Consider the following 22741-nt stretch of genomic DNA (forward strand, 5'->3'; position numbering starts at 1 on the left):
CGTAGGAAGCGCAGCTCTCTTTCTAGGGACCCAAGCCTGGTCTCCATGCAGACCTGGGAGTTCTCTATTGCTGCTAGTACCCTGTCCAGCTTGCCAGACGTTAAGAGTGGTGGGGTATTGCCATGCATTGCATGTTTGGAATGGTCTAGGAAGGGTCCACCGCCTCAGGGACCAGCGCAGTCTGCCCATCTTCAAAACCGTTGTGGATCAGTACGGCAGAAGTGGGCCGGGACCTGATGGGCCTGGCCGGCCGAAGGTAGAAGAGCTCAAATCTCCCAGGAGGGTTCTCCTCGATGGGCCCAGGAGGGGTCTAGTATAGTCCAGTCCAACACCTCCGCTCCAGCCCAGACCGCTGTCTCCAGCACTGTCAGGGTCTTCTAAGGCCTCAGGTCTCAGCTGCAGCAAAAGCTGTTAAAAGGAGGGGAGGAGGGGGCAGCAGGGGTCGCTGCATGCTGCTCTTCACATGAGTCCCAGCACCATCCTGGGAGCTCCCAAACTCCTCAGCTGATCCCCCAACCACGGCCGCCACACCTGTCCACCGTCCCCCTCAAGCCTCAAACTAAGCGCCAACGTGATCTGCAAGACAGGAAACCTCTGAGCACTTCAAACAGGGCCAGTCCAGTCTTCTCTTTCTGACTTTGGAGGCCCGCCACCGTACATACCCCCAGGCCTCAAGGCACTGGCCTCCCAATAGAGCGGGGGAGACTCTGTGTGATCCGCTGCTCAGATGACACACCGTGCTATCAGGGCTTCTAGGGGACATCCAGCAAATTGCTGGGGGAGGTGGTATTGCGGGGGCCAGTGCCACGGTCTCACTGCCAACTCCGGCTGTGTTTCGCCCCTTCCACGGGCCCCAAATTGAGTACCGAAGTGAAGGGCAGCGAGCCAGGTACCAGAGCCTGGTGGAACACCAGATTAGGCCTGACTTTTTTTATCATCTGGGGCTGCTATCCATGTGCTTTAGCAGGCCCCAAGACGCTGGCTCCTAGACATCTCAAGGGGGCTCGCCGCACCTGGCCGCTCGGGTGTCTGCTTACTACGGCTTCAGATCTGTGGGTGTGCCAACTGCTGGGTCTGCGGGTGGGCCAGTTGCTGGGACCGCAGGTGGGCGTCTCCCGAGCTGGGCCCGCTGCAACGTCGGGGAGTGTGTCTCTTGTGATGCTGGCAGTGCGGCCCAACGGGCCAAGGAGCCTGTGGCCACGATGTTGGGAGATTTGGCCCATCTCGGGCACTCACTGCTGTCACAGCCATGGGATCGACAGGTGCCAGGGTTTAGCAGGCCCCAGGTGTCATTTGCAGCCCCAATGCTAGGTCTTCAGCTGATGTGTAGGCCGATGGGCGGAGCTCTACGGAGTTGGAACAGCCATCTTGGCAGTCCAAACCACTCCCCCCTCCCCTCAGCCTTCTCTAACTTTGAACGGCCCAAACCTTTTTTGTACCTAAATCAAACAAGACCGCAAGTTGAGCCTTCCAGGAGAATTTATGGGCAGTATCCAGTACCTTAGTTGGACTGTGAAAATGGCTTCCCCATACCATTAGGCTTGTGGCTGTGCAGAAAAAACAACAACTGCAAAAACAGTTATGAAACATCCTTGACACTTTCATTTTTCACATGTGAGGAGTTTCGTCTTCATGCAGCTTGAGTGTCTATGAAGGTAACTAAGTGAAGGAGAACAATTGGGTGTTCCCAAATCTGTCAAAGCTTTACTCTAGCATCGGCCGTGACTTTTGGTATGGAGTAAAGGGAGGCTGGGGTCTGCTCAGGGGCTTTCTGTACTTTTTCTGAAGGCCCTTGGAAGCAGAGTAGGAATTTTCCTTTGTAGTGCAAACAGCTGAAATGAGTCCAAAGTATTTTAATGAAAATGCTTGGTAGAAGCGGTGTCTCCTATCTACATAATTTCAAATCGAGGCACCTTCCTGATCATTATTATCTCCATCAAATGCTGGGCAATAATTTTCTGGAGAGGAATTATGCTTGGAGAGAGAGCAGGCATATCTCTACCAATCGGTACACCTCTACCAGTGTACCTTTTGGATGCAGTGAGCTTGGGGCAAAAAAGGGATTGGGACAGTTGGTGACAACAGTCCATATTAATGTAGAGGAGCACCTAAATGAGGGTAAACAATGAGTTAAGGAGCTCTGTTAGTATAGGGGGAGAGAGTGAAAATGTTCTCATCCTTTTGTGGTAAGCCTCTTGTGTAGCTGTCAGTGCTGCCAAGCTAGTTTCAGAAGCACTGGCCAGCTCTGCAAAGAGCCCATTAAAGCATTCAGTCTCTAAGGGAGTGGGAGCAAGCCCGAAGAAGCCAAGGCATGGGAGCATTATAACCTATTAATGAGACCATTGGGGTGGATCCCGAACATTTTTAGGGTTGAAGGATGAGGAATGTTACAGCAACACACACAGCAGAAACTGGCATAGCTCCACTTCCTGCCAAAAACCTCCTCAACATAGAGGTGTTCATTGGCAAATGTGATGGCTGTGCCCCCTGGAAAATGTAGTTTCTGTAACCCGAGGCATATGGAACGACTGCACTAGAACGCCTCAGTAAATACCCACTGGTTCTCATACACGTTTCTTAATTTATCTTAAAATGCCCTTTTTCTGTCTCTTTATAAGATGTCTACCAAAATCCCTTCTCGGTGCTTTTTTCGAGCATAAAATTAATTAAAATCCAGCTGCATTGCTTTTCGTATGGTTCCTTGCTGAGTGGGCCCAGCCCGACCTTTGCCTAGTGGATGTATTAGGTCACCTTTGAGCCAGTTTGTGTTCCTGAAATGATCGTGCAATTTCTAAATCTTCGTGAGCTCTATAACTATTAGGACTTGCTTCTTGAGTGTATTTGTGAAATGTTTCAGTGGTTTCGTCTGCTGCCAAAGTGTTACCCATGAATAGAATACCTCTGTTTTATACGATTCGTAGACCTCTACCATGAACGTAACATCTCCTCCTGTAAGAGCGAGCCCATGGTGTTGTAACCTCTGTGTTACTGCATGTCTGCAGTTTAGTGGTATGACAGCTGGTACTGGACTAACTATTTTAACGGATGGAATTCAGAGAAGTTCTACTTCCTTTTAAAGGGTATTCCTTTTGAAGGTTTAAGCTTGAACAACCCACAGACAGAAATAGGGGTTCCTTATTTTGTTGAGGAGTTTTTACAAAAACACAGACATCTTTATGGTGGTGACTAGGGGTGTTGGGCACATGCAAGAAAACTCCTCAGGAGACTCATTAAATAAGTGCCTGACCTTGAACATTGGTGGCATTGCGTTGTACGGATCCTGCTAATTCAGTAAGATTATGCATTTGGGCAATATAAGCGGCAAACCTATGGGGACTGAGTCCTCTCATACCATCAGAATATGTTGACCTATTTTTTTTATATGTTTATTGAGTTTTTAAACAGGGAAAATAAAATAAAGACATTGACATATTCCAAGTGACATCATCTACATGCGGCAGTTCAATGATCATACATCGTAGTTTCATGCTAAAAAAAGAAGGGATAAAGCGGCCAGTACAGCAAACACACGAGTGGTCCCGCCCACAGAACGACATAGAGCCCCTTATCTGCGATATCTCAACCCTGGTGGTAAGTAACATAAAATATGTTGACCTAGTTCCTGGCTAGCTAACAGTGTGCCATCTCGACCCATAAACCTTATAGGGTACCCAGTGGTGTCTGAACCTTCGAGCATGACAGACCTAATTCCCCCAAGAAAATTGTAGAATCAGATCTAACCTTCGTTGTTAACTTGGGCATGCCCAAAGGGAGACACAAGAAATACACAAATTGACAATTCAAACATTTATTGAAGCAATTGGATTCTTGTGTAAAATACGTGTGCTGCAATTATGAATAGAAGAAACCAAAGCATAGTAACCTGCAGTGCAAGAATAGTGAATATGATTAATAATTCAACCATTATAATTGTTGCATTGATTATATGAATACATATTATTGTACACCTACCTAGCACTACCTACCCTATAGAGAGTAGGGTGGATGCAATTCTGCCAGATAACTTAGTTGTCTAACTCCCCATTTACCTCTGTGATTGTGTCGTCTGCTAGCTAGTCTTGATGTATAGCGGGCTGCCATCCCTCTCAGGATAGAGGGCTAGATTTCAGTGACGGGCGGCCACGACAATCCATCAAAATGCAGAGGCTAGGTGCAGTTTATATGTTAAGACTAGACCCATTCGTACTGTGCCTGATATCTGATCTGGCTGTCGTTGATTCTACCCACCCAGAACTGTTGCCGAACAGACAACAAACAAGGCCAATTTGCGCAGTGTACACAGTCCTTGGACAGAATGTTCGAAGGTATGATAATGTGCCTACAAAGAAATGTATTTGTAAGCAACCCTTTTCTGAGTACACTGTGTCATACTGGTGTGCAAGCAAATGTGTGCTAAAACTCAGCGTTTAAAAGGATGTCCACTTTAAGCGTGAACATGTAAAATGGAAGTGTTTGTGCACAGGGCCTATTAACCTCACAACACATGCTCAGGTCACTTTGGTGTGCAGCTATCCGATTTAGAATGTGCAATAAATGCAAGAGCAGTGTGTGGTATGGCACTTATGTATAGGCATTATTTATAGTTTAATCAGCCGATTTTACATTGGTTAGAATGTGTCTACCTTTAATAATAATTTAAAAAATCCTATATACATATTCGGAATCTCCAGAGGTTGGTAGTAGTCCTTTGAACACTGTTACGTTTTGGCGCACTCTGCCTTAGGTTTGACTCTACTCTTTGGATTATTTGTAGGGATTAATAGTTATTTCAGTAATGTACATTTGTGGGCAACATTTTTTGCTCACTGAATGTTTGTGCATCATTTACCTAAAGCAGAGAGGTTATACTTATCCCCTTAAATGTCCAACAGTTTATTTTGTGCTACACAGTCTGCTGGTCAATCTCCAAGAAGCACCCACTTTGAAATAAGGGTAATGGATTTTTTTGCATTTTTCAAATTTGTTTACTTGTGTTGTAAGACAAATAAGTAACCATCTTGAAAGGCTTAATAGATTTAGTGGAAGCCATAGTCTCCAAACGAACACACGTCTGGGTTAAACTAGCAAAATGAGAAGTAGTAATACTTGACATGAACAATTAAACTTGGAAACTTTACACTCGATTACTCGATGCTTCCACAGAAAACTCACCAGAAATCCCCAAGTCATCTTAAAACAAGCATTTACAATGCAATGGGCTCGGCATCATTAAAGGTAGCGTTATTGGCATTGCTCATTACATTTCTTTAAATCATAAATGGCATGGTCATTTGATGTGACAAACCTACTAGGAAACTTTGAAGCATAGTGCTTCTCGTGGCTGGAAATGCTTGGTAGGCACAACGGTTGATAAGTAAACTATGGTATAAGGGGAGAGAGGCTCAGTGTACACGTAGGTGCCCACTAATCAGCAGTATTGGCCAGTAAGATAATCCAAAATGCGAGCCACCTAAAGGTCGACATGCTAGAGCGAGTACCATTGCCAGCATGATTTATGGCACTCTGACAGAAAATGTAGAATCAAACCACCTTTAAACGTCGGATGCACATTTAAAATTACCCAAACTTGATTGGAAAACTGCACCTGTGACAACACAAAGATGTGCTGCCATGTTAATAAATTATCACACAAACGTAATGATAAAGCGCCTCGTAATGAGGGTTAAAGTGCAGGGAAATGTTCTAGCTGCGCTAAATGGCCTGTGCAGGTAAGCCACACTTAGGTAATGATGCCTTCAACAATGTTAAAAAATAAAAAAAACAAGCATTTCTGAGGGGTCCCCTTGCTATAATAACCCAGCGTATGTCCCTATGTTCTTCCAAATGATCGCACGTGCGGAGCCTTGCACCCACTGTGCACTGTTCACTGCGTCATCAGACCTCGTTTCCTATACACTCGGACTGGCACGGCCCGAATAAATGCATTGCAGCGCAGTATAGACATTATAGTACTGTCTAACACACAGAGCAAAGCCTATGCAGAAATTATGGTATTGTCCTCTATTAAAGCAGTTCTGCTGAGAAGTGCTGGCTCTGCCCATCACGAGTAAACAGACTGTTGTGCTATCCACACTACGAGTATAACTAAGTTAAGTAAACTGTAAGGCCAGTCAAGGTGGGAAAAAATGAACTGCCACCAGCCATTTATCTTCTCTCTGGCTTTGTACCACTCACTTCCTAATATTATGAAATGCCCTTGGACTCTATACTAGTATCAAAGCCTTGTTGGGGTGTTCCCAGTATAACAGCGCACGGTGCTCGATACCCCCGAAATTAAGACAGGGCACGGCTGAATAATACCATGGAATATTCACAGCCTCACTGCCAGCTCTCAGACAGATCTCTACCGACACCCGGAAAAATGTTGATTTATGCAGAGCCCGGGGCCCCCCTCCGCACTCCGATTTCTTTCGCAGCTGCGTCACATCGGTCTTAAGGAAAGAGCAATCCATTCTTCCTGAGGCGAGACTCTCATAAAGTTCTATTTCAAAGCGCTGCCCAAACAAAAAGCGCTCACCTCCTTTGCATAGTACACGCTGTTACTGTGCCAGGCTGCACATGGTCTGGCTTTGATAGATAAGAAAACGTTGTCTAATTGGCACAACCGCCCATAGGTTGTCAGCCTAATCCAAACCCGTATGCGAGTCAACCCTACACATGGGCGAGAGGCAAATAACAAACAGACTTCACACTACAAATTACCTGAAGTTTCACTGCACGAGAAGAGACAGGAAGCACATCGCAAGTAGTTCAACGAACGGAAATGTTAAATAAATGAACATTAAATGCATACAGAGACAGAGTGAAACGAGCGCGTAAATAAATGAATATTAAATGCATACAGAGACAGAGTGAAACGAGCGCGTAAATAAATGAACATTAAATGCATACAGAGACAGAGTGAAACGAGCGCGTTCGCGTACGCGTTTCAAATCGCCTCCAAGGCGATGCGCGCGGCCAGGAATGTCTCCTGGAAAGGAGACACGGCCACAATAAGTTCTCGGCGGAGACGCGCTTCCGCGCGTTCAGCCGAGCCCTAAAAATCAGTTTTATGAAACTCTTCCCAGGAATGTTATTTATGCTTCAGAAGGTATGCTACCAGGAACATTCAGATGGTATGCTACCAGGAACATGCTTTTTGCCTCATTAAAACCACGTTCTGCAAAAATCAAAAGCCCAATCCAAGTCATAACTGATTTCCTCAGCAAACTGCAACAAGTCACATCTGGTACCTGAAGCTTTCCAAGCCACTGAGAATTACTTACTGTCATGCGCATTAGTAATGCTATTTCTAGTTGGCAGGCATTCCTACAGGAATGGATAGACCAGGTCAATTTCAGATACTGCATTGAAGAGAATGAATGAATTCATTCTCATGCGCATATTTACTTTTCAGGGTCAAATATTCTGCAGATCGCAGTGCAGCCTGCAGCCCCTCTTCCTATATTCATCTCCACTCCACTAGCAATAGACTAGGGTACAGTCCTGTGCGTGGTAATAAGAGTCCCCCCCCCCCCGGCAAAGTCCACCTAAGTTCTTGTAGACTGTGATAACCAGCAAACGGTAGAATTAGCTATGCTCCATCCCATATCCTCAACCATACAATCACCTCGAGGTACCATGTGCAAGAAACTGTTGTGCTATGCATTTGGAAATCCTAAAACGATGATCAGTCTTAGCTTTTTAAGTGGTGTCTAGAATGAGGCTGACTTTATATTGATTTGTACGCCTTCAAAAAGTAGATAACTTCTCTGCAATTGTATTTTAAAAAATAAATAGGAAGTTTGCCTACTTTTTTCTTAAGTACAACTTCTGTGTCGCAAAAATTATGGTCACCTAGCAGCTTCTGACATTTGCCCATCCCTGGTGTCAACCAACAAATTGAAACAAACCAGCTAAAATGCTCTCCAGCGTTCGTAGTGTTCCGCTGGGGCACAAGCTTAAGAATGTAATCTCTTTACTTGTAAAAGAGTGTCCCGTGCCACATGGAAAGCCCCTCTGGGGTTTCTGGCTCTGTTGTGCCAAATCCTCTCACTGTCTTTTGTTACGTATGAATTTTTTGCAGTTTGGAATTAGTCCTTTATAGATGATTGTTGTACTTCCCCCACACTTGTCATTGGGGATACATTTTTCTGAAGTACTGTGCGTCTCACGGGATGTGTGCCTCTTGTCTGCCAAACCACTCTCCTTCCTTGTACTGTTAGGTTCCCTTTAGAAAGGGCTGTCGGCAAATACTAATACATCACCTGGATCTTTGTAAATAGACATACGGCACAAGATCCTGGTTAGGCCTGTTCTGTTGCAAGCAGAAAGAGCCTCATAGAAAACCCTTGCGAATCCACATGCCAAGTGGAATGCATTTAAAATACAGGTATCTCTGTGTCTGCTGAGGCACACTATACAAACGTTTCTTTCTTCAGCAAATCAAGCTGATTCTGAGATGTGTATTAGAGCTTTGGAATAACCAAGTACGAAGTCATAAAATGTACTAGCAGACCAGCACAAATCTGTGCAATATAAATGTGACCAATATATTCACAGTTAACTTTTTTTTTTTTAAACTCTTTATTAGCGACTGCAGATCAACATAATATACAATCACATATTCTATCAGTGTACAGTCTTTTCTTTTAACTCCCTCAACTAGTAACTCCAGGCCATCAAATGCAGCTGTAAAAGTTTGTTACTAACATATCTGATAAGTCATGCACTTTCTTAACCGTAAAACAGTACAGTCCATTCACCTCCCGTATAGTGTCTCTTACATTATTGTGCATTCGGCTGATATATGTAACAATAGTCCATGATCATCTCGGTCTGACCTTTCCCCACCCACCCCTCTCCCTCCACCCCTTTTCGTACATCTCCTGGTCCATTCAAGTATCCGGTATACTGTCCAGGCCTTATTCATTAACATCTCAGCTAGTGTAGTTATGCTCAGCTGACCAACCTGCACGCTATCTGGGCTAGGTCGCTACACATCCATCCCACCTCGCTCTCCGCTCTGTCTCACCTAGGGGCCGCCTGCATGAAGTGGCTCTTGCTCTCCCTCTATTTCCTCCACCTCCAGTAGCATCTGCTCCCACTCCAGCGCAATCGGGTATTTCCGTTGTCCTCCCTCTTCCTCCCTACTAAAAACCATTCCCTCTGCTCTACCCCATCTGAGTAAGTCAGAACGCCATACCTCTAGGTCTGGAGGCCTGGCAGACTTCCACCTCATAGTCAGGACCCTGATTGCCAACAGCAAGGATAAGTCTAGGAACTTCACTTGGGCCTTGTGGGATTTAGGGCGTTTCCGGTGACCAATCAGGCAAGGAAGTACCTCCTCCGGGACCGGGAGGGCCGTGATTGTACTAAGGACCTGACAAATCCTACCCCAGTAGCACCGCAGACGAGGGCACGCCCACAGCATATGGATAAGGCCGGCCTCGTCGGCTCTGCACCGAGGACAGCAGTGGGGGGAGTCTGGAAACATTTTATGTAGTCTGTGGGGGGTAAGATATGCCCTGTGTAACACCATGGCTTGTATGAACTTAAACTTAACCTTCCAAGCTCCCTCTGTCAGCACCTCGCCGGAGTCTAATGTCCAGGAGTCCCGGAGTGAGTCGAGAGATATTGCAGCATGTTCCCTAATCCCAGTGTGGAGCCAGTGTACCAGGCGCCCCCCATTACCCATATAATAAAGGAGGTGTACCAGTTCGTGCTGTGCAGGTTTAACTCGCTGTGGGGCCCAATGAGTTCGTACGTAATGTGACACTGTGGCATGTAGGATGTAGAGCCTCGGGGGTGCCCCCGTGATTTGCAAAAAGGAGTCGTGATCTAACAGTGCGTCGTCCCCAAATAGATCACCCACTGTATCTACCCCTGCATCAGTCCAGGGTTGCAATCTGCCTCGTGTCAGTCGCCCTTGCGGCGTCGGCACGCCTAGTAGAGGCATGTTATCAGCGTACGGCAAGGCCTCTGACGTGTACGCCAGTGCTTTCCACCAGCACAGTAGGGCCGTGTTTTACAGTTAACTTGTTATCCAATATTTGTTGGAAGGACAGCCGTAGGAGCTCAGATGTATCTGTATGTGAAGTGTGGTAGGCAGCAGTAAGATGCTTCAGAGTGTTTTGGGTGTTGTGACAAGGTAAATACATATGTAGAAGTGGATCTTGAGAGGGGGGGGGTAGTGGAGATGCTATGTTTAGAAATTTGATAACACTCCAGACAGCCAATGTGCAAATGGTAAACAAAATCCTTTGTGAGGATTGACAATTGTAATTCAAATGACCTACTTAGGCAGAGAGGTGGGTCTGACCTTGGGTATCCTTCCGGCCAGCAATGCAGTTTCCAGTGAAGGGTCCATTGAATAGCTTGGAAATATGGTGTGCCAGAAGTCATTATGTGAATGGAAGAAATGGCTTTTCGGGGACTGGAAATATTGGAATCGCCTATCTGGAGAAGTTCTAGCCCAAGAACAGAAACTGTCATTGCTTATAAATCCATGATGAAGAACGTAATGTATGGGACATGTTCGGTCAGATGTTGGAAACCTCAGAGGCTAATACCAGGCATCAAATAAATCTCCTATGTGAATAATTCGTCCATCAAGGTCGATTTGCCAGACAAATAGTAAAATACAATAATTCATGTCAGATAAGTCCTTCTCTGACACAGAGTAAAACAACTGTATGCTTATTGGAAGCCAATTCCTACAACGCAACTGTGTCCTTTTGAAAAATATTGGACATCTGCCAGCCTTGCTAATAAAAGCCAACAATCAAAGTGTAATATTTCTACTTCACTTTATAGAAGAATTCACATTCCTGACATCTCAAACTGATTTGTCAACAATAAATTAGAGTAACTCACCCCTGGTAGCATATGGGACCGGCCAGCCTGTTTTGAAATAAGGAATGCTGAACCTTCATATGGTTGTGACTAGAGAGTAATCAAAGGAGCTCATAGTGTAAATGGTTTGGCTGGAGGGGTTATTCACCTGCAAATTCAAAAATGTTTGTTTTCTTTGTCATCCAGTGCAAGAGGTGCCATTCTGGGAAATATGTATGTGCAACTAAACTGTGTTTACGAACGAGGATTATCGTTTTTACAATTCAGGGCCCTCCTGTCAGCACTGGTAGGAAAACACTTTTCCAGTGCAGGACGTAGTTTAATAAATGTATTAGCCTTTTTGTGTATGACAATTTCACATGCGTGTTAGCGCAGAACACCTATAAATAGGTCATTGAAAGTTTGAACTCCTGGATTTATTTTGGCTTATTGTTTCCTGGCACCATACGTACCCACAGCGATATGTCTTTAGCCACATGGTGCTTTTATATGATCCCCTTAGGACTGCAGTGATCATAGAATTTCTCATGTCTGGGTGATGAATTGATTATACCCGTCTCCCCCATGAAGCAGCATTGAGCATTATTTTGTTTTCATTTTATACACATTTTAATCTTAGCAACAAAATGCCTGTCTTTTGCCTTGTATTTTTAGGTCAGTCATTAGCTAAAACTTTGAATTTTAGTAAAATTGTATATCTTTGTCCATTTATCTGCTGTATTGCCATTCACGTTTTCCTTCTGCCCCTACAGCATCCAAGTTGTTGTTATGGGTCGGCCTACTTCAAAATTGGTTAACTTAATTGAGTGGCCACGTTCTGCCCTTTCACGAAGAGCACATGAACACACAAAGTAGGGCCCTTCAGTGCAAGAGTCTATTTTGGCAATGTGTCGTTGTTGAGACCCATAAAGCATTGTTTGTTTTCCTTTTTAGGTGTCCCTGAGGCAGCGCCTTCACTGTCTCTTCGAGTCCTGCTCTATTCAGGAAAGGACATGAAGCTCTTCCCACTTTCCGCCCATCTTTTTAATTGATTCCTCTCCCTGTCCTTTGTAAATGGTGTCTTTTCATTGGTAAATAGGCTTAGTAGTTCCTCCTTAGTGCCGCCTTTTCTAAACTCCCAGGATGACATGTGTTGTTACTCGGTAGGCTTTAGTTAAAGCCTCTGGGCACTATTTTCTTAAATAGCTTTTGGCCTGCCTGCCCTTTCAGGCACGACACACTCTCCCTCAATGCTTTTTTTAAAATGTTTTCAGCGCAGCGTGCCTCAGCAATAATATTGGTGGCTGCGCTTTTCCTTGATTATTTGTGGGCCGAACGCAGCCACATGCCTTTCTTTTTATGTTTATATATGTTTTTTTACAATGGCGAACCCGCCCTTGCATCTTAACCCCTTCCATGCGCATGACGAGCTGAGCTCGTCATGAGTTGCACCGCTCGCATTCTCATGACGAGCTCAGCTCGTCATGTACCACGGCTTTTCGCAAAAAGCCGCACAGCGCAAAAATAGCGGCCGCACGCATGCGGTTAAGCTGCAGCGCGGGTGCGGCAATTGCTTTAAAAGTAACCAAATTGGGAAAAAAATGATTTTTTTTTGTTTACTTTTGAAGCAATTGCAACACCAAGTCTTTAGCTTAAGATGTTGAAAGTTAAAGCATGGATGTCGCCATTGTAATAAAAGTTCATAGAAAAAAGTGCCATTTATTTTCCACTCATTTACTTTTGTTACAATCGCGACACCCACGCTTTAGCTTTCAATATCGTAAGCTAAAGCCCGGGTGCCGCGATTGCTTCAAAAGTAAAGAAATAGATTTCTTTACCTTTTAAGCTATCATGGCACCCGGGCTTTAGCTTACGATGTTGAAAGCTAAATCGCAATTGCTACAAAGGTCTTGCATTTGCGAGAGTTTGAGCTATTTGGCAAAGCTTTTTATTTGTGTGTACAAAACCTGCAAGCGTTTTAACACATAAATAAAAGGCATTATCATTTACAATGCCAACAGCTCAAACTCTCACAAGTGCGAGGCCTGTTGCATTGCAAAGGCTTTTTTTTAATATTAGTGTGGACTCTACAGGTCCCCCAACAATGTTTCACAAAAAGTGTTGCAAAAGAAAACGAGCATTGATGAGCCACCCGGCTTGCTGCTAACCCCAGACTGATTGGCTTTGCTAATGCTCATTTTAATTAGTGTCCTAAAATCTTTTGGACTGGAGTGGTGGCTTTAAAAAAGTGTAGCTTGTTAACTTTGAAAACAGTTTTTTCTGTACACTCCACTGGGTCATTACTTGAATGTAAGTTGTGACATTTGGATGATATCTTGCAAGGGAATAGTTGGTATGGTTTGTTGCAAAAAGTCTCTTACCAAATTGCTAAAGGGGGCAGTTCTCAACGTACACTTAAAACTTGAAACTGCATAAACCTGGTATATGACCGATGAGATGTCAAGACTTAATGTGTGAAGATTCTCGATATGACGAACAGGAAGTTATGCATAACTTTTACCAGTACTCTGTCATTTTTCTAAAATACTGTAGAGTAACTGTGGCTTAAAGCCCTCAGCCTTTCAGTTTCTAACATGCGGCTGCTAAGCACCTCCCACTGACCTTGGTTATTGTTTGACAGGCTTAATTTACAGTAATAACTCTCAGAATGTTATCTATGGGCTTATGCCCATTACTCGGAATCCAAGTGATTCTGAAAAATGCAGCTTCTTGCTTGGTGGCTGCTAAACCTGAATTCCGGTTGGCTAAGTAAAGGCATTGTTATCTTTTGTGTTTGCAAATGTGCATTTTGAGGAAGAGGGGAGCAGCGCACACCACTGACACCAGGTTTGTGTAAAAAAGGCTGCTTTATTGAAACAGGTGCACATCAAAAAATAACCTTGGCCTTTGCCTTACAACAATACAGCCTCACTATTCAAAGTTAATCACCTATGTTAAGCCACCCCCTGACCCCTAAAATGTCCCCCCCACCACAACTTAATTCAGCAGTATCATACATGCTCCAGAGCCGGTCAACTGCAACTGAGACCTTTAAACTCCCTTCCCTCTTTATTACATCTGTTAACCTCTTAACCAATGAAACTTCCTACAGGACCTTAAACGTCATCCAGGCTTGAACTTGCCTACCTGTTCCTTTTCAGCTGAATTGTGCAGGGTTGTAACCAGCTGGCACATTTAATATTGTGGAATGTACTAAAGGTGCTTAAACAGGGTAGTATAGCTCCTGCATATACCCCAAATAAGCATACTGCTCTGTCAAACAAAGCGCAGTTAGGAGATTGCATTATGAAAGCAAAGTAGGGCCAACTACGGTTAAACACATGTAAGCAGTGGTTTGAGAGAAGATGAGGAGTTTGTAAACAACCCAGCCCCAACATGGAATGAGATATAGCTTAAACAAAGAAAGCGCAGCTATATAGATTGATGTAGATCACAATCGGAGCTGTAAGCGGGATACCAATAAAGACACTACCCAAAAGCCACACAGCAGCAAAACAAAAAAAAAAACGCCCTGGTGTTTTGAAATGTACTGTTAAGGGCAGCTATATTAGTGCCGCATTTTCTGATTAAAACAAGGCCCTGAGTGCCATATTTTAAAACATCGCACCACTGATGTAAAATATAATTGATTGAAAAAATATTAGTTAGTAAATGTTTTATTTCCTTTTCCTTTTATATTCAATTTTTCTTTTTTCAAAATATGTTAATTGATAAATTATTACAATAACAATCCAAACATTAAATAGACCATATAAAATAATACAATATTTGCAATTTCACAATGACACAAACATTGTATTACACAACAAAACACACTAAATACACCTAATTTGAGCTCGCTCAAATTCCCTCAAAACTAAAGAAAGCAAGGAAAAGAAATAGAAAAAACCAAGGGAAAGTTTAAAGAAATCACACAATTAAGAAAGAATGCAATACTATCCTTGGGAATGTAGGCAAAACATTACGGTGTTCAGGTTTGTGCAACCTAAAAATCAATCAATAGGACATTGTTTGAGCCTGACACCTTATTTGTTAAATTGTAAATATTATATTGTTTTGTGACTGCCTTTTCTAAAACACGAGTGCTGTATTATAAAACATCGCTGATAAAACATTGCACCACTGTTTTTGTCCCAAAAATGCACACAACGCCGAGAGTGTCTTCTCGTGAGCACGAGCAAAATATCCAGTCAGGGTGGGCGGGGCCTAAGAGAGACTGGGCAGACACCAACGCCACTTCCAAAGAAGCCCTCAGGCGAGACCTAAAAATCATTGTGCTGGGTCGCACTGAGTCCTTCTGCTGCCAATGTCAAACCTGATCACCCATGAGATCCTGGAACTTACCAGCCTGTGCTGGCAGTCCGCGGCACTGGATTTCCCTTTTACTAGTACGTCATCCAAGTAAGACGTTCTGCCCTGTAACCCGTTAGTCATGTTGAACTCCATTGTAAGGAAATATTGAAGCACCCCAAGAGAGCACCCTAAAAGGGGCATCCCATTAGACGCAGTTTGCAGCCCTAGTGTCTGTCCTGTAATTGGATTCTCACACATCTGAAAGTCGACAGGGTGTACTGGCAACAAACAGAAGGCAGATTTAATGCTACTCTTCACCATAATCAACCCTGTTCCACTCTTTCCCCTAAAATTAATGCTACATTCAGTGATATGTGTCACAGAAACTTGTTCCTCAGATATAAATTCATTGACTAACCTTCTGGCCACGAAAAGTACGGAAAACAACCTAACTGCCCCTGTTCCTCTTCGGTACCCCTCTGAAAAAAGGGGGGAGGCACAGCTAACTCATTCCTTGCCCCCCTCAAGGAACTCCATCATCCTATCTTATCAAATCTCTTGGCCTCTCACTACCTGCCTGTGATTGCAAGGGGGCTGTGGTGTCGCACTCTGTCCTTCCTCCCAGACTGAATCTCCACGGGAAACCTTGTGTAGTCCTTATATTCGTAGGAGAAAAGCCCCAATTCCCATCTGTCCAACGTGAATGGCATAAGAGCCTGTACCACCAGACGCTGTCCAACCCTCCCTGCCTGTGGAAAATCTACAGCTGCCCATGTCTTGCTGAACCACTGGACGGACCCTGGCCCCCAGCTATGTGCCCATGTATGTCTGTCTGCGCATTTGGAACGCTTCTATCAAACTTTAGAAGGCTCCATCATTTGGAGCCCTTCATTGCAATCCAAATGAGCTCCAAATTGGCCACTCCCTCCTTTGCTGCGCCCCCACCCCTCCTGGGTTGGGGCACCCTTGGAATGACTGGTATATGACCGGTGTACTTCGAGCTGTAAAAATTGTTTTACCCAACTTAGCTGGTCCCATATTATGGTATCCTAACCCCTGTCAGTGTCGCCCAAAGGACATATGAACCCTGAGTTTGTCATCCTGCCCCACCCAAGCGTGACTTCCATAATTTATTTGGGCTTTCCGATTATGAACATCTATGAAAGTAGTCCAACTGTCCAAGGACTTTACAGAACACTAGCAAAGATAAACCTTTTCCGTCCACGTCTCTATAACCACTGGCACTTTCCTGTTCGTACAGCTCAAATACCTCCTCTTCTGCCCCCTTCTTGGACCGTAGCTCCTTAATTATTTGTTTGAGTCTCCTCTCACTCCCTTTTTCTGGTCTTCCCCTAATAGCAAAGTGTGTTGAGCACAGCTTTTCATGTCTCATAAGTGGTAGTTATTCCCTACACCGGTTTGCCTGTCTTCCCTGACTGCTGCCTGGTCCCCGGTGTCCCACCCATAGTCTCTGAACTTGTGCTTCTGTCTGACCCCTGCACCTTCCCCTTCCTGTTGAACAGATATGTCTCTGCCACACTCTTTGTGAATTACCTTGAATTATTGGATTGAATTAATGTGAATATTGGACAGGCCTCAACCAACTGGTGCTAATGTTAAAACCAGATGTGCATATAAAACTATTGTAATTCCTACTGAATTATCTCCATTCTGTGTTTTTCCTCAAGCTTTACTTCAAATGAGCACCCCACTTTCTCTTTTCTTTACTGAGCAACTTTTTAATGATCTCATGTTTGGTAATGTTTTTACCTTCAACATTGGTACTATAAATAAAATAGACCATCCTTTTACTAGTACAGTGGTTACCATAGTCTTTCTCTAAAGGCCCCTCCAATAATGCGGCGCACTGCCAGCATCCACGGTGCCAGGGCCATCTTGCCCTCTCTGGCCACGCCGCCATCATAACCCCAAGGGTAAGGAGACTAAATGTAGTCTAAGAACCCAACTCCACCTGAACAGGTCTAAACATGCTATCTATGCCAAGAAATGAATGCCCCTATCAATTGACAAAATGTTTATCTACCAGGTACCAGACACCGTGTCGCCAAGATAAAATGGTGGCTTGTAATGTGAAATGTCCACATATATAGCCCTGAGCTACATAAGTAGCCCAAAAAAACGCCCAAACCCTGAGCACTTGTCCGACTGCTTCACTTCCCCAAAAACCCTGGGGGGCAAACCTCCCTGTGGTCTGCTGCCCCCCAAATTCCCATTCTGCTTCCTGTCACGGTGCCACCCTAGGAGCTCGGTGATGCAGGGAGGTGAGGGGGTAGGCTTAAATTGTCACTTAGTGGATCGTTCAGCAGAACGACTTACAGTTTACGTACTGCAGCGTTGGTCTCAGTTGGCTGGCAATACAAACAAGAAGCAGTTTGAAACCCGCCTTTATTAGGTTTCAAGCAATTCAATGAGAAAATATTATATACCTAGCGCACAGACTGACCACACTATGGCCACTGCCCTCGGAGAAGCAAAAACATCTTGTTGCTTGAAGCTGCAGCTTTCAAGAAAGGAGAAAACAACTCTCAGGAAATCCTTCTGAAATCTGAATACCGTTCACCTTCAGAAAGTTGAAAATGAGAGTGAAATTCTTGGACCAGTCGCTCACAGAACGTGATATTAGAATGTAATTACAGAACCTAAGTTATGATATTTATTGAAATTTGTTTTTGCTGATTACTTTTTTCTGACTTTTGTTTAAAGGTTTCTATGCTGTGACTCTTTCTCTCTCCAACACTCACTAGTCTGTTCATGGTTTTCCACAGTTGCTTACCCACAGCGTTAATTTTTTTATCTCGCACTTTCTCGTTCAATTTCCTTCACTTTCTCTCCTCAGTCACTCACTCGCTTTCTTTCATTCTCGCTTGTACTTTCTCACACAAACTTCGCCTCTGCTGTCTCGCTCTGTCTCCGCCTCTCACTGATGTGTGCACAGCTATTTTCAGTCACTCGGTCTCTCTCCTTCTTTATCTTTCTCATTCCCTCTCAAGCTCTGGAGGAAATACTGAGACGATTGAGCCCCTTAAACCGTGACAGGTGTTTGATAAACCCAAAGAATTGCTTTTTTTTTTTTATAAAGTCAAATTCCCTAACGCACTTTGGGCGACATGCATGATCCGAAGTTTAAATAGGTACTCTTAGGGTAGGGAGGTTTCGTTGCATCAGAAAATACACATGGAGGATCTCTGTTTTGATGCAAATATGTGTGTTTTTAATCCAGTTATATAATTGTGCGCGGTACCATGGAGTTTGCAATCAGATTGTACGAGCAGGTGAATCTCAAAATGATACTCACTCTAAAGATGATGCAAGAGGCGTTCACATCATGTTTAACGTATGTGTCTTATAATTAAAATGTTTCTAAGATTGCTAAAACCACTACTTGTGAATCTGATTTTCTTCACAGGCAATTGGGGATTCCCAGAGCGAAAATGCTGCGTGCATACAACCCTGGCAGGGACACAGAAGTCCTCGTGAGTTCGGTGTTTACAGCCTGCAGGCACTTCCATGTGTCTCCCCCTCAGAACAGGGTGAGTGTCGATGTTCTCTTGGAAAATATGCTGCGGCCGAGGGCCAGAGCATTACACTTGGCATGTCGTGAACATTTTCTGTCCTGCTATTGATGCGTATGAGTTAATCTCTTCTTCTTCGGTGCTAAATTCCCAACACTTACATTCGTCCTTGCATCCACCCTCGATTGTTCCTCAAAATATTCCTTTATTTTCTTTGCAGTGATCCCCCCACCCTGTCCCCTCTACGTTTGCTATGCGTTGGCTAAACAGAGTACTTTGATTAGGAAGGTACAGAAAAACCCGTTTTAAGCCTCATTTTATACTGCGCTAAAAGCGCTCTACATCGTTAAAGGGAGCAGCTCCAGTTATAGTTAAATTTAGCTCAAGATTTAACGAGATTATAGCAGAGGTGCCACAAGTTTTGGACTAGTTCACTTCATTGGTGTTGTGTTTCTTTGTTACTTACACCACTTGCCTTTATCAAAGCAAATGGCTTAGCGCGATCACATTAAGTACTAGCTTATCCCAGTCATGCCCACATTTACTTACCCTGTAATTTTCTTTTCCTTGAGTGCTGAGCACACTTCGAGGCAGGTCATTTATTGCAGAGTTCCATTAGCGCTTTTCCCTAAGACATTTAATCAGAGGTCCAACTTGTGCTTCTTCAGACCCTTAGTCCTGTGTCTTGTTACTAGTGCCTGAGCTCTGCACAGTCATACCCTGCCTTAGGATCGTGTAGGTGTAGGATTCGTTGTGAAGAAGTTACCTGGCAAGCAATGAAGCTGTTACGACTGCTTCTGTCTGCTTTGCCATGGACAGACTAACTTTACGCTAGACAACTGCAAAAAGTACACACACACCACAAATTAAATTTTATATATGTGTAGAATAAATTTTTGCCATCGTTTTGGGCAGTTCCTTAACAAACTAGAAATTGAAGGACTCCAGTTCCAAACGAAGCAGGATTGCCAACCTATGCACGATAATGACAGATGGAGTTTGGGGAGGCCGATCTGGCTGAATTACATGCATTCATCAGAGAATCTACCCGGCCTCCTTCCTCTAAAGTAGACCGTATTAGGGAGTGGAATGGCCCTACTCATCCTTCAAAAGACCTAGGCTTGCTTGTGTGCTGCCTTCACTGATCACCATTCGTATCCATCTGCCCGGCTTAGCTGTGGACATATTGAACCCCCTATGCTACAAGGGTTGCATGCCGTAACAAGAGGAAATTAAGTTAAAAACATCTCTACTGCTTAATGTACATACATTGTTTATAGTTAGTACCAATTTTTACAAAGAGAGTGGAACAGGAAATACACGGATAGTATTGATTGGAATGAAAGTGTGCCATAATCTCTGTAGGTAAGGTCTGCCCTAGATGTAGCAAAATGTTATCTGCAAACACATAAAAGAAGGAGGTAAATCAGAGCAAGCAAAATGTGTTTACTCTTCGTGCCAAAGTAATAAGCACGGGGACAAAACATGGGTAACTATGACTATTTCCCTCTCTACTAGCATTATCATACACAATGCATTACCAGGTTTAAGTTTATTTCATGCCATTACTATTTGGTGTAGCTTTTCGTCTGTTCATATGGGTGGGAGGAGGTTGGGTAGTGGAGGGATTATTGACATTCTCTAAATGATTTCTAGGGTCACCATACCCATTAAAAATCTTGGGGACTGCCCCATCCTTCGTACATCATCTTTTCTGGACCAGTACAGGTCTCTTCCAGTGCTTGAGTGTAGGAATCCTTGCAACCCTCAATCTAGACACATTTCGCCTAGCCAATGCCAGGTCTAGGTTACACAATAGGATTGGATATTTGGGTAGTGGTTCTTTGTTCCATATTCCAAGGATGAATAGCTTTGCATTAAGTGCCCTTTGCATCCAGAACTTCTAAACATGTGAACCCTCCTTTATAGTAGGGTTTATGGTGAGGACAATCCCAAATATGTCCATGAATGGCCCAGTGTGATTACAGCCTATAAGATTTATGTCTAAGGTAGCACTCAAAGCCTTGCCATGAGTGTCCTTGTACAATAGCCTCTGTTGAAGATCGTTAACTACACAAGGGGAAACTTTTAATAGCCACCTCTCTTGGTCTTTGAACTGCAACAGTCCACTCCTCATCACTAAGGTCCCTCATATCTCTTTCCCATCTTTGCTTGAGTTTCATGAGTGGGTCTAGAGAGTTATTAATTTTTTTTGTATGAGAGGTGCTGCTTTCTTTCTATTCGTGGTCACCCATCTTTCAATAGTAGGGACCTTATTGCATACTCTACCTTCCTAAATAACTCCTTGGGGATATGAATTGGAGTACTTTGAAGGGCATACACAAACTTGGATCTCACAATCACTTTAAATAGGGCTCCATGCCCTAAAAGTGGTAGTCCCTTCCGTGTATAACATAGTCGCTAAATTAGATTATGATATCATATAGGCTGAGTCTAAAGAATTCATAAGGATTTCGTGTCACATAAATTCCATAGTTCTTGCGTCCTCTTTACTTTACCTTCTTGGGGTGTTTAGTAGTAGGGTTAGGGATGCAGTGGGACAGTGGGTAAAGTATAGATTGTTACCAGTTTAGAGGTTTGAGTGTTTGCCAAATATGTCCACAATTTGCAATTTATCGAAGGTCAACGCTGGATGCATGAATTGCAGTAGGATGTTGTCCGTGTGTAGGGAAATTGTCGTCCCATGTGGCAATCTACCTCAGGTACTTCACCAATGCATACTCTTTGATCCAACTGCCAGGGGTTTTAGAGCCAGCACAATTGTAGACAGAGAGAATCCTTGTCTTGTACTTAATTTTTTTATCTTGGCAAAGGGTCTTAGTTGAGATGTTTAATCCAGTTCAAGTTCTTTGCTACAAATACGATCTTTTGGAGGACCCTAACCATATAGTTTCATACCAGGGAATCAGATGCCTCAGTAGCATCCAGCAATAAGACAGTTGTGAGATTCATCACTGCTTCAGTGTTTGCCATACACCCATATAATCTCCTGAGGTTCAGGTGGGTCCTCCTATTAGGCATAAATGCTTTTGGATTACTTGCCTTTTATTGTGTCTCTTGGGCATTACAAAACTCACTCACTGTCTTTCTGAGATGGACATCAGCCAAATCTGTCAAATGATAGTGTTCATCTTCTGCTTCGTGGATCAGATTTCCACCTTCTATATTTGCTACGCTAAAGATGTTTTAGGATAGAGAATGATCCCTTAGTCAGTCTTTAGGGTGGAGGGCAGTTTTTAATCTATTTGCTTGATTCACATTTTTGTCGATTGCTGCTGTGGTTGGTTCCTTTATGTCTTTCTCATTTCTCTTCTACCATTTATCTTTTTTGTGGCAGGTCCCCATCCTTTGATCCAGTCCAAGTCTTCTTTAAATGTAAAAAAGTTCCTGAACTGGCATTTCCCCTCTAACCTCAGTTTGGCAGAGTACAGCACCATTTTTTTTTTCTCCATAAGTATTTGCTTTTAAACTGTCAAAACTGTCTCTTTCTGCACTCTACGCAGGCATCACCCTCATCCCAACCTCCATTGGCACCCAATCCAGAAAAGATGCCAATTCAGGATACTGATAGATTCTTAAAAGGCCCTCTACAACAGAGGACCAGCATGCACCAACCACTGCCTGAACCTCCACCAACCCTCCAGACACCTGTGCTCATTCTCTCTTGCCCCTCTCACACTCCCGCATAAGTCAAAGCAACAGCCGAGGACACTACTTCTCTTACCTCGTCACCAATTCTGGAACAACCTTAACCTCTATCTACAAACTGTGTTCCTCTCTCATGAATTTCATAAAGGGACTCAAGACCTGGAGCTTTGACTGATCGCAGCAGGGTCCTTGGGACTTGATACCCTCACGAGTGATTAGCCGCACTCTACAAATCCTATTGATTGATTGGTTGATTGATTGATTGATTGGTTTCTGAATGGCCATCATGAAGGTTGGGAAAATGCTCACCATGGTATGTTCATATCTCATGTACCCTGTCATCTGAAGGATTACATCCCTATCTTGATGGTTAAAAATACTGTCAGTGATCA

General features: G+C 43.8%; 1 protein-coding gene across 1 annotated transcript in view; it reads left to right on the top strand.

Annotated features, from left to right (window-relative positions):
• Positions 1–22741, top strand: part of TMEM131L (transmembrane 131 like) — a 673742-nt gene that overhangs the window by 266681 nt on the left and 384320 nt on the right. Inside the window, exon 5 of the mRNA XM_078676947.1 lies at positions 18575–18698. Coding sequence (XP_078533073.1) covers positions 18575–18698 — 124 coding nt within the window. The remainder of the gene's footprint in view (positions 1–18574; positions 18699–22741) is intronic.

Source organism: Lissotriton helveticus, chromosome 2_1, assembly GCF_964261635.1.
Source record: "Lissotriton helveticus chromosome 2_1, aLisHel1.1, whole genome shotgun sequence".
NCBI lineage: Eukaryota > Metazoa > Chordata > Amphibia > Caudata > Salamandridae > Lissotriton > Lissotriton helveticus.